This window comes from Salvelinus namaycush, chromosome 2 (assembly GCF_016432855.1).
Source record: "Salvelinus namaycush isolate Seneca chromosome 2, SaNama_1.0, whole genome shotgun sequence".
Classification (NCBI taxonomy): Eukaryota; Metazoa; Chordata; class Actinopteri; order Salmoniformes; family Salmonidae; genus Salvelinus; species Salvelinus namaycush.
The window spans coordinates 80140392-80158016 of NC_052308.1; the positions used below are offsets into that span (position 1 = coordinate 80140392).

General features: G+C 47.7%; 1 protein-coding gene across 8 annotated transcripts in view; it reads right to left on the reverse strand.

The window, feature by feature from the left end:
• Positions 1 to 17625, reverse strand: part of LOC120019680 (bromodomain-containing protein 3-like) — a 52252-nt gene that overhangs the window by 4128 nt on the left and 30499 nt on the right. For 5 of the 8 annotated variants that reach the window (XM_038963073.1, XM_038963097.1, XM_038963081.1 and 2 more), the window contains 8 exons: positions 15144 to 15581; positions 13692 to 14726; positions 12618 to 12715; positions 12107 to 12215; positions 11803 to 11936; positions 6157 to 6344; positions 5413 to 5662; positions 2607 to 5028 (listed from right to left, as the gene is read on the reverse strand). In XM_038963073.1, the coding sequence (XP_038819001.1) occupies positions 4960 to 5028; positions 5413 to 5662; positions 6157 to 6344; positions 11803 to 11936; positions 12107 to 12215; positions 12618 to 12715; positions 13692 to 14726; positions 15144 to 15581 (2321 nt within the window). In that variant the 3' untranslated portion in view covers positions 2607 to 4959. The other 3 variants (XM_038963091.1, XR_005472351.1, XM_038963116.1) reach the window with 3 other exon arrangements.

Below are 17625 nucleotides of genomic sequence, written 5' to 3' on the forward strand. Positions count from 1 at the left end.
ACGCAGCTACATGGCATAAAGTAGGTACAGTAGTTAGCTACGCAGCTACATGGCATAAAGTAGGTACAGTAGTTAGCTACGCAGTTACATGCCAGAACAAGTAGTTCCAGTAGTTGGCTACACAGCTGCATGGCAGAAAAAGTAGTTTCAGTAGTTGGCTACACAGCTGCATGGCAGAACAAGTAGTTCCAGTAGTTGGCTACGCAGCTACATGGCAGAACAAGTAGTTCCAGTAGTTGGCTACGTAGCTACATGCCAGAACAAGTAGTTCCAGTAGTTGGCTACGCAGCTACATGGCAGAACAACTAGTTCCAGTAGTTGGCTACGTAGCTACATGGCAGAACAAGTAGTTCCAGTAGTTGGCTACGTAGCTACATGGCAGAACAAGTAGTTCCAGTAGTTGGCTACGTAGCTACATGGCAGAACAAGTAGTTCCAGTAGTTAGCTACGTAGCTACATGGCAGAACAAGTAGTTCCAGTAGTTGGCTACGTAGCTACATGGCAGAACAAGTAGTTCCAGTAGTTGGCTACGCAGCAACATGACAGAACAAGTGGTTCCAGTAGTTAGCTACGTAGCTACATGGCATAAAGTAGTTCCAGTAGTTGGCTACACAGCTGTTTGATTCCATTCTACTGATTCCGCTCCAGCCTTAACAACGAGCCTGTCCCCCCCAATTAAGGTGCCACCAACCTCCTGTGGTTGAACTATATGTAGTTCACTACTCCCCAACACTGCTTATAGCACAGACACATGTAATAACACAGACAGGTATGGAAGCAGACAGACTAGCGTGTATTTAATAACAGACAGGTATGGAAGCACAGAGACAGACTAGCATGTATTTAATAACACAGACAGGTATGGAAGCACACAGATAGACTAGTATGTCCCCCTCTCCCTCGATCTCCTTCAGACACACACACTCATAGCATTTACACAAGACTTTACACTACACTGTACATACAATACACACATTCAATAACTCTCAGGTAAGTCAGGTATATGCGCCCGCACACATTCTCTCTCTCTCCCCAGCAGCCTCACATCAACCACACCCTCTGCTGGTTACCACCGGAACTGCATGGTGAATATCCATTAAACTGAACCACAGAAGGTTGCTCTTTGGACAAGCAATGTCAGCACGGCATAGACTAAGATACAGTACATAGAATAGAATGCAAAATATGTAAACATTATTTAAGTGACTAGTGTTACATTATTCAAATGGCCAGTGATTTCAAGTCTATAAAGGCTGCATCACATCCGAGTCCCATAGGGCGGCGCACAATTGGCCCAGCGTCCTCCGGGTTTGGCCGAGGTAGGCTGTCATTGTAAATAAGAGTTTGTTCTTAACGGACTTACCTAGTTAAATAAATAAAAGAACAATGTATATAGCGCAGCAGCCTGGATGTGTTAGTGATGGCTATTTAACAGTCTGACGGCCTTGAGATAAAAGCTGTTTTTCAGTCTCTTGGTCCCAGCTTTGATACACCTGTACTGACCTCGCCTTCTGGATGATAGCGGGGGGATTATCTTTTTGGCCTTTCTGTGACATCGGGTGGTAGTTTGGTAGTTTGCCCCCGGTAATGATTTGGGCAGACCGCACCACCCTGTGGAGAGCCCTGCGGTTGTGGGCGGTGCAGTTGCTGTACCAGGCGGTGATACAGCCCGACAGGATACTCTCAATTGTGCATTGGTAAAGGTTTGTGAGGGTCTTAGGGGCCGAGATAAATTGCATCAGCCTCCTGAGGTTGAAGAGGCACTGTTGCGCCTTCTTCACCACACTGTCTGTGTGGTGGACCATTTCAGTTTGTCAGTGATTCCTCTGTACGCAGAGGAACTTGAAGCTTTTCACCTTCTCCACTGCAGTCCCGTCAATGTGGTTAGGGGGGGTGCTCCCTCTGCTGTTTCCCGAAGTCTACGATCAGCTCCTTTGTTTTATTGATGTTGAGTGAGAGGTTATTTTCCTGGCCGCACACACCCAGGGCCTCACCTTCTCGCTGTAGACCGTCTCGTCATTGTTGGTAATTAGGCCCACTACTGTTGTGTCGTCTGCAAATTTGATGATTGAGTTGAAGGCGTGCTTGACCACGCAGTCATGGGAGTACAGGAGGGGGCTGAGCACGCACCCTTGTGGGGCCCCAGTGTTAAAGTCAGTGAAGTGGCGGTGTTGTTTCCTACCTCTTAAGTCACATTTCCATTTGGAATTACGTCCCAAATGGCAACCAACTCCCTATATAGTGCACTAGCTTTGACCAGATCCCTATGGGCCCTGGACACAAGTAGTGCACTATGAAGGGAATAGACAAAATAACCTTTGACCTCTAACAAAACACACAGCCTCTGCTGGGTACCACCAGAACTGCAGGGTAAATACCGATTATACTGAACCTCATAGGGCTCTCTCTCAAGTCACATTTCCTCGATTCCTCACATCCTATGTCCTCACCTCAACTGTATTGAAGGAGAAGTTCTTAGGTCCCTCCCCTCAGACCTTCTCCTCCAATGGGAATGCGAAGAATCGAGGGAAGATGGTAACAAGGCAATTCTTTGTGTCGACCCACGCATGTCCCACTCAGTGACTCCAGCCAACCAAACACCACAGTGTAATTTTTTATATCATTTTAATACTTTTCTTTAAAAAAAAAAGATGTTTTACTCCATAATCAGAACAGAATGTATCCATCTACCTTAACACCTCACTCACCAACATACCAACGGGTGATTCAAAACAAAACAAAAAAATGACAAGAAACATAAAACAAACAACCGTCAAATATGAAAAGGGGGCAAAATTAAATAAAAACATCCCAAAAAGAATAAATGGAACAGATAGTGTATGTAGAGCTGTATACAGGGGTTTGATGTATATCTGGACATGACAACACCGCAGGCCACGCCCCCAGAACACTTAGAGCTATGGCACATGACAACAACCCCGACTGTTACCACGGAAACTAAAAACATAGCAGAAAAATTTAACAAAGAACAGGAAGGGAATAAAAACTAAATAAAAGCTATGATACGGATGGTAGAGGAAGATGATGATGACAGGAGAGAGAGATTAACAGATGGACATGAATATAAAAAAGAAAATGAGTAAGAAGCTAAAGAAAGGAAGTGTAGTAGCAGGTGGATGTAGCTACAGAACAGTAGAACACAGTTAAGTAGTTATAGGCCAGTGCAGTCAAAAGCGTGATTTTCCTGTGTTTTATATTTATTTCCACACTATAAGGCTGGAATAATACTGTGAAATTGTGAAAATGATGATAATGCCCTTTTAGTGTCAGAGCTGTTTGAAAAGAAAATCTGCCTGTTTTGGCCTGCCTGGTGACATCACCATGCGGAAAATTCGTTGATAGACCAATAAGAAAGAGTTCCAAATCTCTCTGCCATTAACAGCTACTTTCCCCTCCCCACTCAGACCACTCCCAGACAGTCCTAGCAAAATTCTTGCTTGAGAAATTGCTCTTTGCTAAGAATCTATTTTTGTTTATTTTTGACCATTTCAACTGAAAACAATCACAGTAACGTACCTAATTGTTACCGAGAAATTATTTGATATTTAAATAAAAACAGAGGCCTTTAAACTCTTGAATATCTGAACTTGATACAGAGAAAAACAGGATGAGAAAGGTGGTTATGAACTAGACAAAACTATTTTTTATAGCATCATAAAAAAGTTGTTTTTTTACAGTCAATTCTCTAAAAAACCAAAAGGGAATTGAGCACAAGGCAGATAAGCCATTCTCCCTCCCAACATAATCCAATTATTTTCAGGGACTTTTCATCGTATATAATATATATTTATGCATCTATTAATATATATATATATGTATAATCTGTGGCGTGTGTTCATTTACAGGTCAGAGCTGTAAGGCAAGAGCCACATTCCAACACCTTTAAAATGTACCCCTCCCTCCCTCCCTCTCCCTCTCTTCCTTCCTCTCTTTCCCTCTCTCCCTCCTTTCTTCACTCATCCTTCCTCGTTTTCCCTCCTTTCTTCCCTCTCTGCCTCCTTTCTTGAAATAATCAATGAATCAGACATGACTGAAAAAATGGAGTTCAAGCTTCTACACTTTCAAGTTGTGTCAAGTCAGTGACGTCACAAAGAACAAGGAGAGTGAGAAGGAAGGGTGCTTCTTTATAGTGTTGGGGTGTGACCCCGGTGTTCATCCTGCTGTCCGGAGAGAAACTGAACCCATCTCAGGGGAAACGTCCCAAAGGGCACCCTACTCCCTATATAGTGCACCACTTTTGATCAGATCCCCATGGGCCCTGGACACAAGTAGTGCACTTTATGAAGGGAATAAGGTGCCCTTTTGGGACGCAAACATGATAACACACACAGCCCGCCCACTTCTCCCTCCCCATCTCCTCCCTAACCCCAACCCCTCACCCACCCGGCTTAAAACCCAACATCAAAAAACAGGGAGAGAAAAATACTAGATTAAGAGAGAAATGAATCAAAGAGAAAGAAGTCTGTCCGTCGTCTCGTTCGCCCGCCCCTCCCTCTCTCTCTCTCGTCAGGTGTTCATCTTCTTCTTTCTACATTAAACCCTCTTTCTTCTTCTTCTTTATTTTCAGGTAATAGTTCTCAGTCCTCCCCTCCTCCCTCGGTTTCGTTTCAGAATACAAGAGGAGTTCAAATATCTGTTTATCGATAGGTATCCGGTTTCACCATTGCCCACGGCAACAACCAATCATCAACGATAAACGGGCAGTTAGACACAAAAAACGCATCTGAAATTGCAAAAAAAGTGGAAGTTGTACTCCCGGTCCCCACCGCTGGGGGGCTCCACCTTATTACTGTACCTCACCTCAGTCTCCTTCAAGTCTCTGGAACTCTTGAGGTCTCTAATCAAAGAGAGGGTGTTGTGTGTGAAATCCCAGCCATGGTGGGACAAGGTAGAGTTCATATCTCTTTCTCTCCCTTTCCTCCTTTCTCAATCTCTCTCTCAGAACAGGTTCTCTTCAAAGATGGCCATCAGGTCGCTCTGGAAGTTGATGTCAATGGTGTCCGCCATCTGTAGAGAGAGGGGGATGAGAGAGAGAGACAGAGAGAGAGAGGGGGATGAGAGAGAGAGAGGAATTAGATGCAGTGTTAATCTTTCCCATATTTTCTCAGCTAAACTACCTCTCCTCTGTATTATTGTAATATAACTGAAGAATATACATATATTAATAAGTATCTTTATGATGATCTCCTCCTCTCTCCTGCAATACTAGTATATCATGTTAGTATTGTAGTAGTATAAATGCTATAAAGTAATACCACCTCTCTCCTGCTATACTAGTGTATCATGTTAGTTTTATAGTAGTATAAATGCTATAAAGTAATACCAACTCTCTCCTACTACACTAGTATATTATGTTAGTTTTATAGTAGTATAAATGCTATAAAGTATTACCGCCTCTCTCCTCCTCCTTTCCTGCTCGCGGCGTCTCGCCAGCTCCCTCTGCTGGTCCATAGCGTTCTGTGCTGCGGCAGATGGTGGAGGTGTGGCCTGTTGAGTGGGAGGGGCCTGTGGGGAGTCGGCGGGAGGGGTTGAGGCGGGGGGCGTGGGGGCTTGAGGCGAAAGTTGCTCCTGGCGACGACGAGAGTCCTCCTGGACACGCCCCCTCCCCTGCTGCTCCACAGAGTCCTCGTCGTCACGGCTACTGGAGAAGAGAAAGCGGAGTGTCAGAGGGGGAGGAGCTTAGCTGGTGTGCTAGAATGAGCTTACTTCTCCCTCCATCCATCCTTCCCTTTTTTCTTACCATAGTTTCTACCTCGGCTGAGAGGTCTTCTCCCTCTCCTCCTCCTCCTCCCTTTCCTCTCCCTTCCCTTCTTACCGTAGTTTCTCCTGCTCTCTCCTGGCCTGCTCAGCCTGTGCTTTCAGTACTGTCTCTCCTCCACTATCTCCCCGCGCTTTCCCTCCCTCCATCCTTCCCTCTTACCATAGTTTCTCCTGCTCTTTCCTGGCCTGCTCAGCCTGTGCTTTCAGTTCTCTCTCTCCTCCACTATCTCCCCGCCCTTTCCCTCCCTCCATCCATCCTTCCCTCTTACCGTAGTTTCTCCTGCTCTCTCCTGGCCTGCTCGGCTTGTGCTTTCAGTACTGTCTCTCCTCCACTATCTCCCCGCCCTTTCCCTCCCTCCATCCTTCCCTTCTTACCGTAGTTTCTCCTGCTCTCTCCTGGCCTGCTCGGCCTGTGCTTTTATCTGTTTCTCTCTCTCCTTCTCTCGGGCGGCGCGACGGAACTGTTCGAAGCTGTCGCTAGACGAGCGGACAGCGGAGGCGGGGGTGGACTGAAAACGCTGGGCCAAGCTGGCCCAAGAACCCATGTTCTTTAACTTCACATCCTGGGGAGGGAGAAAGTGTAGCGGAAGAGAGTGCGACACAGACATTTCGTTAACACCCACTTTTTAAAAGACATTTTAATAACACTGCCTTACAGGAAAAGTAATATTTTTTACAACTAAATCTATTTTAGTTGTAAAATGCTTTTGAGAAACTTACTCCAACCAGCAAATCACATGCTTTTGAGAAACTTACTCCAACCAGCATATCATGTTTTTGAGAAACCTGAGCAAATCACTTCCTCATCCCCGTTGTGTAGTATGGGAGCTCTGATACAAACATGAACAAAGACTTCAAAAACACCCAAATAGGAAGCAGATCACTTCCTCTTCCTCGTTGTGTAGTATGGGAGCTCTGATACAAACATGAACAAAGGCTCCAAAAACACCCAAATAGGAAGCAGATCACTTCCTCTTCCTCGTTGTGTAGTATGGGAGCTCTGATACAAACATGAACAAAGACTTCAAAAACACCCAAATAGGAAGCAGATCACTTCCTCTTCCTCGTTGTGTAGTATGGGAGCTCTGATACAAACGTGAACAAAGACTTCAAAAACACCCAAATAGGAAGCAGATCACTTCCTCTTCCTCGTTGTGTAGTATGGGAGCTCTGATACAAACATGAACAAATACTTCAAAAACACCCAAATAGGAAGCAGATCACTTCCTCATCCTCGTTGTGTAGTATGGGGGCCCCGAAAAAACACAAACAAAGGCTCCAAAAACACCCAGATATGTCCTTTTATAAAGGACAAAGCTGTCAGTGTTGTAATGCAGGTGTGTAGATGTTGTCTGCATGACGTTGTGTCATTCTGAACTTCAGCCACAACGCTGTATTCCATTTTGTTCAACTCAAACAATTTTATGCACGTGCATATTCACGTGCATGGGTGTACTTCCTCGTTCCCAAATCCTACTGAGTGCATGTAGGCTAAATTAAGGGGGGAGGTGCTACCGACATAGGTAAGGTATAGCTTTCCTTACGATGTCAGTCACTCACGAGAAAACAGACGAGAAAGGAAACAGCGGACCAAAGTAGTATTAGTTGTTAGGTTTGCTGAAAATGGTGCACAGATGTGCAATTCCAAAAACACCAGAACGCAAGAAAAAAAAAACTTAATACTATAACTTTTCACTGACTTCCTTTGGTTGACCGATATCTAATGAGGCTTTGGCTACTTGTTCTGTATAGACGCATAAACACTCCCGTCTACAGACTTCCTTTGGTTGACCGATATCTAATGAGGCTTTGGCTACTTGTTCTGTATAGACACATAAACACTCCCGTCTACAGACTTCCTTTGGTTGACCGATATCTAATGAGGCTTTGGCTACTTGTTCTGTATAGACGCATAAACACTCCCGTCTACAGACTTCCTTTGGTTGACCGATATCTAATGAGGCTTTGGCTAGTTGTTCTGTATAGACACATAAACACTCCTGTCTACAGACTTCGCACGTTGAATCTACGGGTCAGCAGGGAGCATTTTTGGTTTTGAGAAGCCATTTCACAGCCACCACACAAATGGTAATCTCAAAACCGGTTCAGGCCGTATGTCTTGATTTACAGAATAATAGCAAACCACTCAAAGCAAAAATGGGGCACACATTATTCACAGGAGACTGCCTGAGTTGGGTCAGTAACCTTGATTTACAGAACAATGATGCTTAACGGCCCATCTCAGGGTCCCAGACTCCAACGGTGATTGGGGCCAGGACAACTTGGCTGTCTTATCTGTGGAGCATTCTAGAAGGACTGGGCTGATCCACAGAGCTGCGTGTGTACTGGTCTTCTACTACTTTAAATGGGAGTAAAAGATGACCTATTGTCAAGATTGAAGCAGTGTCTGGTTCCTGACACCAGTCCCCCCAACAGCACACATTGTTGTTGTCCAAGACACACTCACCTGATTCAACTCATTGAGGGCTTGGTGATTAAATGAGAAGTTAAATCAGGTGTGCTTGTCCAGGGTTACAATAAGAATGTGTACCGTTTGGGGGTTGTTGAGGACTGGAGTTGGGAAACACAGGCTTACCCCCCCCCCCCCACACCCCCCCACACCCCCCCCCACACACACACACACGGCTGCCTATAATGCACCACACCATGCAATAACAACAACTATGTACCTACTGTACGCTTGATTATATATTTTACTATTTAAATCCAGTCACTTTATCCTCCCATCCACCATGTAGTCCATGCTACTGTCAATATGTATCCTCCCATCCACCATGTAGTCCATGATACTGTCAATATGTATCCTCCCATCCACCATGTAGTCCATGCTACTGTCAATATGTATCCTCCCATCCACCATGTAGTCCATGCTACTGTCAATATGTATCCTCCCATCCACCATGTAGTCCATGTTACTGTCAATATGTATCCTCCCATCCACCATGTAGTCCATGTTACTGTCAATATGTATCCTCCCATCCACCATGTAGTCCATGCTACTGTCAATATGTATCCTCCCATCCACCATGTAGTCCTTGCTACTGTCAATATGTATCCTCCCATCCACCATGTAGTCCATGTTACTGTCAATATGTATCCTCCCATCCACCATGTAGTCCATGCTACTGTCAATATGTATCCTCCCATCCACCATGTAGTCCATGTTACTGTCAATATGTATCCTCCCATCCACCATGTAGTCCATGCTACTGTCAATATGTATCCTCCCATCCACCATGTAGTCCATGCTACTGTCAATATGTATCCTCCCATCCACCACGTAGTCCATGCTACTGTCAATATGTATCCTCCCATCCACCATGTAGTCCATTATACTGAACTGATACTGTCAATATGTTATTATATGTTCTTCAACAGTGAAATAAGTTTTACACGTGTTCTTCCATTACTCAATTTGAAATTGAAAAACGTTTCTAGAACTGCAGGGAAGATGCGTGCTGAAAAGTCATCGTCACTTGTTGCCCAGAGTGGGGTGCGCTAGCGGGACAACGGTGTCTCGTCACCAGACACATCTAGATTTTACAAGGCTGGCACAAGCAGGTCCCATCGTCACTTGTTGCCCAGAGTGCGGTGCGCTAGCGGGACAACGGTGTCTCGTCACCAGACACATCTAGATTTTACAAGGCTGGCACAAGCAGGTCCCATCGTCACTTGTTGCCCAGAGTGCGGTGCGCTAGCGGGACAACGGTGTCTCGTCACCAGACACATCTAGATTTTACAAGGCTGGCACAAGCAGGTCCCACTCCGCGCAGCAAAGACACTCGTCTTCAGTGGGCGTCGCTAATCAGTGCACCACCCATCCCGAGTCGGGCCTCAGCTTCTGGTTGAACATCTCGCTCTCTTGCTCTCTGCTCTGCTAAAGATCCTCGTCGGTGTATTCCGGTTCAAATAAATAAGGCTCGGCCCCAAATTCTAACACTTCCTTTTTGTATTCGTAGTCAGACATGTCGGTAGCGTAGCGGTTTGAAAGGGAAAAATAACTAGCTAGCTTGGTATATTAGTAACCGCCTGCTGTGTTTTTACAGCAGCCACCTTATTGTAGATTAGTAACCGCCAGCTGTGTTTTTACGGCAGACACCTTATTGTATATTAGTAACCGCCAGCTGTGTTTTTACGGCAGACACCTTATTGTATATTAGTAACCGCCTGCTGTGTTTTTACAGCAGACACCTTATTGTAGATTAGTAACCGCCTGCTGTGTTTTTACAGCAAGACACCTTATTGTAGATGAGTAACCGCCTGCTGTGTTTTTACAGCAGACACCTTATTGTAGATGAGTAACCACCTGCTGTGTTTTTACAGCAGACACCTTATTGTAGATGAGTAACCACCTGCTGTGTTTTAACAGCAGACACCTTATTGTAGATTAGTAACCGCCTGCTGTGTTTTTACAGCAAGACACCTTATTGTAGATGAGTAACCGCCTGCTGTGTTTTTACAGCAGACACCTTATTGTAGATGAGTAACCACCTGCTGTGTTTTTACAGCAGACACCTTATTGTAGATGAGTAACCACCTGCTGTGTTTTAACAGCAGACACCTTATTGTAGATTAGTAACCGCCAGCTGTGTTTTTACAGCAGACACCTTATTGTAGATTAGTAACCGCCAGCTGTGTTTTTACAGCAGACACCTTATTGCAGATGAGTAACCGCCTGCTGTGTTTTTACAGCAGACACCTTATTGTAGATGAGTAACCGCCAGCTGTGTTTTTACAGCAGACACCTTATTGTAGATTAGTAACCGCCTGCTGTGTTTTTACAGCAGACACCTTATTGTATATTAGTAACCGCCAGCTGTGTTTTTACAGCAGACACCTTATTGTAGATTAGTAACCGCCTGCTGTGTTTTTACAGCAGACACCTTATTGTAGATTAGTAACCGCCTGCTGTGTTTTTACAGCAGACACCTTATTGTATATTAGTAACCGCCAGCTGTGTTTTTACAGCAGACACCTTATTGTAGATTAGTAACCGCCTGCTGTGTTTTTACAGCAGACACCTTATTGTAGATTAGTAACCGCCAGCTGTGTTTTTACAGCAGACACCTTATTGCAGATGAGTAACCGCCTGCTGTGTTTTTACAGCAGACACCTTATTGTAGATGAGTAACCGCCTGCTGTGTTTTTACAGCAGACACCTTATTGTAGATTAGTAACCGCCAGCTGTGTTTTTACAGCAGACACCTTATTGTAGATGAGTAACCGCCTGCTGTGTTTTTACAGCAGACACCTTATTGTAGAGGAGTAACCGCCTGCTGTGTTTTTACAGCAGACACCTTATTGTATATTAGTAACCGCCAGCTGTGTTTTTACAGCAGACACCTTATTGTATATTATTAACCGCCTGCTGTGTTTTTACAGCAGACACCTTATTGCAGACTGCAGTGTGCTTCTGAACCTCCCTAAGGGGTTGGGAACGAGGAAGTACACACATGCGCATAGAAATATATCTTTAGTTGAACAAAATGGAATACAGCATTGTGGCTGAAGTTCAGAATGACACAACGTCATGCAGACAACATCTACACACCTGCATTACAACACTGACAGCTTTGTCCTTTATAAAAGGACATATCTGGGTGTTTTTGGAGCCTTTGTGTTTTTTCGGGGCCCCCATACTACACAACGAGGATGAGGAAGTGATCTGCTTCCTATTTGGGTGTTTTTGAAGTATTTGTTCATGTTTGTATCAGAGCTCCCATACTACACAACGAGGATGAGGAAGTGATCTGCTTCCTATTTGGGTGTTTTTGAAGTCTTTGTTCATGTTTGTATCAGAGCTCCCATACTACACAACGAGGATGAGGAAGTGATTTGCTCAGGTTTCTCAAAAACATGTGAAATCACATGGACCCTTCTATAATATGCCATTTACATATAAAAAAATGTGAGATTTGGTTATAAAAAAGGAAACTTCTCCTTTAAATGAAGTCCTGAATCTACATGCTTTGTTCTAGTATGATTCTGACTCTCTCTCACCTGTGTCTTCTTGGCAGTGATGGGTGTTTTAGCCTCCTGCTTCAGTTTGCTGTCCTGATGGGAAGGGGGAGGGGCCAGGGAGTCCGGGAGGCGGAGCCCAGGATGGGAACCGTCCAATAGCTTCACATCTGATCCTGCAGGAGTCAATTGATTGGTTGATACAGGTGACCTATTCACTGTGAAGAAATTCTAAAATAGAGACACTCTACCGTCGAGGCAGAGACACAGACAAATCTCTGCCGCTCTCTCCCTAACGCTTCTTACACACACACACACACACACACACACAGGTGTGTGTACTCACTGTGTGTGTGTTTGTTGTCTTGTGGTTTGTGGTGTCGCTGGGCGGGGCTGAAGGGGGAGGGGGGCAGCACCGGGGAGGGGAGCGGCTTCTCCTCTTTCACCCTCTGGTTCTGCAGTGAACACACAGGGTTAACACACACACACACACAGGTCCTCTTTAACCCTTAATAACCCCCTCTGGTTCTGCAGTGAACACACAGGGTTAACACACACACACACACACACACACACACACAGGTCCTCTTTAACCCTTAATAACCCCCTCTGGTTCTGCAGTGAACACACAGGGTTAACACACACACACACACACAGGTCCTCTTTAACCCTTAATAACCCCCTCTGGTTCTGCAGTGAACACACAGGGTTAACACACACACACACACACACACACACACAGGTCCTCTTTAACCCTTAATAACCCCCTCTGGTTCTAGAGAGAACACAGAGTTAACGCACACACAATGTACAGTACACAAACACACACACTGTACACACACACTCTGTGTACTCACAGGTTTCTTGGGCTGGGAAGGGGACTGTCTCATTGGTGGGAACTGAGGCATCAGGGGAGAATGTATCATCAGAGGGGAGGGGCTCTCCCTACGAGGACCTATCACAACGGGAGAAACACCAGTATGGAAAATAGTGGGGTAGAGGTCTTCACGGATATACCCTAACCTGATTACCTGAGATCCAAACAGTCTGAAAATATGTCAAATACCGACCAGATCCAATATTATATTGATGAAAATAAATATCCTCTATATGTCACATTTGGTGCACATGGCAGTTGGTTCAGTCAAAAGCATAAATCAAGTCAAAACAGTTCTGCTGGCTTTGAGCAGCAATGAAGACCCATTTTTTATCTGATATAGACCCGACCCAATTTGGATCTGATTCCCCCTCATCTCGGACATGCTTTGGGTTGGATCTGGTCCACCTCGGATCCGAATCGACTTGGATATATCCTGTCTGTGTCGAACGGGAAATTTCACGGATCCAATTCGGTTCTTCCTTTTTCGGGATCCAAGAATCCCTCTAGTGGGTGTTGTCTGTCTGCGTGTCTGTCTGCGTGTCTGTCTGCGTGTCTGCCTGCGTGTCTGCCTGCGTGTCTGCCTGCGTGTCTGCCTGCGTGTCTGCCTGCCTGCCTGCCTGCGTGTCTGTCTGCGTGTCTGCCTGCCTGCCTGCCTGCGTGTCTGTCTGCGTGTCTGTCTGCGTGTCTGTCTGCGTGTCTGTCTGCGTGTCTGTCTGCGTGTCTGTCTGCTTGTCTGTCTGCTTGTCTGTCTGCTTGTCTGTCTGCGTGTCTGTCTGCTTGTCTGTCTGCTTGTCTGTCTGCGTGTCTGTCTGCGTGTCTGTCTGCGTGTCTGTCTGCGTGTCTGTCTGCGTGTCTGTCTGCGTGTCTGTCTGCGTGTCTGTCTGCGTGTCTGTCTGCGTGTCTGTCTGCGTGTCTGTCTGCGTGTCTGTCTGCGTGTCTGTCTGCGTGTCTGTCTGCGTGTCTGTCTGCGTGTCTGTCTGCATGTCTGTCTGCGTGCGTATCTGCATGCGTGCGTGCGTGTGCTTGAGTGTGCGTGTCTCATCTCTCCTACCTGTATTGAAAGGCTCAGTTTTGATCCGTGGTGATGGTTGTGGATGTAGTATCTGCTTGAGCCCTTTCTGTGCCGGGTGCATGGTGCTCTGTTGCTGGGGGAACGACATCCCCTGTCCCGCCTGCTGCATGTGTGAGTGAGGGTGTGAGTGAGGATGTGAGTGAGGGTGTGAGTGAGGATGTGTTGCGAGCCTCTGCTGTTGCTGGGTTGGAGCGGCCGCTGCCTGTGACTGAGTCTGCATGGCCTGCATGAGCTGAGACTGGACCCGCCCAGGAGACTGTGTGTGGACCGGGGTCCGGGACATGAGCTGAGACTGGACCCGCACAGGAGACTGTGTTTGGGCCGAGGGCCGGGACATGAGCTGAGACTGGACCCGCCCAGGAGACTGTGTTTGGGCCGAGGCCCGGGACATGATCTGAGACTGGACCCGCTCAGGAGACTGTGTGTGGGCCGGGGGCCGGGACATGAGCTGAGACTGGACCCGCAAAGGTGACTGTGTGTGGGCCGGGGGCCGGGACATGAGCTGAGACTGGACCCGCACAGGAGACTGTGTGTGGGCCGGGGGCCGGGACATGAGCTGAGACTGGACCCGCACAGGAGACTGTGTTTGGGCCGGGGGCCGGGACATGAGCTGAGACTGGACCCGCACAGGAGACTGTGTGTGGGCCGGGGGCCGGGACATGAGCTGAGACTGGACCCGCACAGGAGACTGTGTGTGGGGGTGTATGTGTGCCGGGGGCCGAGACGACTGCAGGTACATGTGCACCTGGCTGAGCGGGAGGGGAGGGGTTTCAGAGTTAGTGGGCACCGCCTCCTCGTCGTCCTCAAATAGGGCTTGAGGGGGTTGGGCCGAGACCCCCAGGATTCCGTGGGGGGTGGGGGGAGAGGGGACACAAGGGCGAGGGAGGGAGGGTTGGGGAATGTGGAGGGAGGGCTGGGGGGGAGGAGGAGCGGAGGAGGGGGGAGGCTGAGGGGGTTTGGGGGCCACTCGGTTGCTGGGGCGGGACGGCTGCTGGGGGAGAGCGTTGTGGAGTGCTACAGAGAGAAGGGAGCGAGGAGCGAGAGAGAAGGGAGCGAGGAGCGAGAGAGAAGGGAGCGAGGAGCGAGAGAGAAGGGAGCGAGGAGCGAGAGAGAAGGGAGCGAGGAGCGAGAGAGAAGGGAGCGAGGAGCGAGAGAGAAGGGAGCGAGAGAAGGGAGCGAGGAGCGAGAGAAGGGAGGGAGGAGAGAGAGAGAAGGGAGGGAGGAGAGAGAGAGAAGGGAGGGAGGAGAGAGAGAGAAGGGAGGGAGGAGAGAGAGAAGGGAGGGAGGAGAGAGAAAGAGATGAGAATGGGGGGAGAGGGACAAAAAGAGTAAGTACAGAAATAAATGATATTTCTAAAATCTAAATGTTTCATTAAAACCAAAACCCCTCGACACAATGAAGTGTATGTGTGTGTCTGTTCATCCACATACCTGGGGAGAGCATGACGGAGGGCATGACGGCCTGCTGGTTGAGGAAGGGCTGTGTGCTCTCAGAGGTGTGTGTGGCCGGGTGTGTGTGTGTGTTGGCAGCGTTGAGGTGGGGGGGTCCGGCGGCAGGGGCCCCCAGTCGATTACGGCGGGGCTCCCCCACTTGCTGGCTCAGATGGGGGGCCAGGAAGTGAGCTAGGGGGTCAAAGGTCAAAGAGGACTCCAGAGAGGTCACGGGGACAGTGGGGATGGAAGGAGGAGGAGGTGGGGCGAAGGGGTGTTGATGCTGCTGCTGGGGGGGTTTGGACTGAACTAGGGGGGTCTGGGGGGAGGAGGAGGGGTCCAGAGGGGCAGTGATGCTGACCCCGCCCCTGCTGGACTGGTGGGGTCTCTTACAGTATATATTGCTAGAGGAGGACTTTTGCTGCTGGGGGGCCAGCCCTGAGAGAGAGAGAGAGAGAAAGAGAGAAAGAGAAAGAAAGAAAGAGAGGGAGAGAGAAAGAGAGAAAGAGAGGGAGAGAGAACGAGAGAGAATGAGAAAGAGAGAGAGAGCAAGAGAGAGAGCAAGAGAGAGAGCAAGAGAGAGAGCAAGAGAGAGAGCAAGAGAGAGAGCAAGAGAGAGAGCAAGAGAGAGAGCAAGAGAGAGAGCAAGAGAGCAAGAGAGAGCAAGAGAGCAGGAGAGAGAGAGAGCAGGAGAGAGAGAGAGCAGGAGAGAGAGAGAGCAGGAGAGAGAGAGAGCAGGAGAGAGAGAGAGCAGGAGAGAGAGAGAGCAGGAGAGAGAGAGAGCAGGAGAGAGAGAGAGCAGGAGAGAGAGAGAGCGGGAGAGAGAGAGAGAGAGAGAGAGCAGGAGAGAGAGAGAGAGAGCAGGAGAGAGAGAGAGAGAGCAGGAGAGAGAGAGAGAGAGCAGGAGAGAGAGAGAGAGAGAGCAGGAGAGAGAGGGAGCAGGAGAGAGAGGGAGCAGGAGAGAGAGAGAGAGGGAAGGAGAGGGAGCAGGAGAGAGAGGGAGAGCAGGAGAGAGAGGGAGAGCAGGAGAGAGAGAGGGAAGGAGAGGGAGCAGGAGAGAGAGAGAGATCAGGAGAGAGAGAGGAGAGAGAGGAGAGAGAGGAGAGAGAGGAGAGAGAGGAGAGAGAGAGAGAGCAGGAGAGAGAGAGGGAAGGAGAGAGAGAGGGAAGGAGAGAGAGAGGGAAGGAGAGAGAGAGGGAAGGAGAGAGAGAGGGAAGGAGAGGGGGAGAGAGAGACAACATAATGAAAATGATGTGTGTACAGGGCTTGACATTTAGGTCAATTTCCCAGCGGCACACCGGGCCAGTGCCAACTGAAAGCTACGGGCCCGAACGGAAAAACTATTGGCCCAGATCAGGGGAGGAGTGGAAAGAGGTGAAAGTAGCCAATAGTCTAAAACTATAATAACCTACCCTCCACACACAAATCATTACACTGTAACTTAATATCATATTGACATGAAAAAAACAATCTCAAAAAGGGTGTTATTGTTAGTGACTGAACAGTGAGCGGCTTGGAAGACTCTGTAACATTTGTTTTTGTTTGCCAAACAAGGTTCAGTTTTTCCTCGTTGTTTTCACTCTCAAAATCACACCTTGTTTCTTTCTGACAGCTAAATTGGATGTTCTAAGTCCACAGCAATACTTTAAAATCACACCAGGAGGCCACTACTTCTGAGGTCCGGGGAAAAAACTAACAAAAACCACACTGAAGTTCACCTTTAATTCAATTGCGCACCGAGGAAGAGACAGTTGTGTTTGGCTAGTGGCGTTTCTGTACAATGCCCACCGCATTGATAGAAATCATCATGATATCATTCTGTCAGGTGGTCCTACTTCACAGACGACATTTAATTAAGAAGGTTTTAGGGGGAAGCATTTAGAAATGACTGTCTCCTGCATGCTAACTCTCTCCTGCATGCTAACTGGCTCCTCCATGCTAACTGGCTCCTCCATGCTAACTGGCTCCTCCATGCTAACTGGCTCCTCCATGCTAACTGTCTCCTCCATGCTAACTGTCTCCTCCATGCTAACTGTCTCCTCCATGCTAACTGTCTCCTCCATGCTAACTGGCTAACTGTCTCCTCCATGCTAACTGGCTAACTGTCTCCTCCATGCTAACTGGCTAACTGTCTCCTCCATGCTAACTGGCTAACTGTCTCCTCCATGCTAACTGGCTAACTGTCTCCTCCATGCTAACTGGCTAACTGTCTCCTCCATGCTAACTGGCTAACTGTCTCCTCCATGCTAACTGGCTAACTGTCTCCTCCATGCTAACTGGCTAACTGTCTCCTCCATGCTAACTGGCTAACTGTCTCCTGCATGCTAACTGGCTAACTGTCTCCTGCACGCTAACTGGCTAACTGTCTCCTGCACACTAACTGTCTCCTGCACGTTAACTGTCTCCTGCACGTTAACTGTCTCCTGCACGTTAACTGTCTCCTGCACGTTAACTGTCTCCTGCACGCTAACTGTCTCCTGCA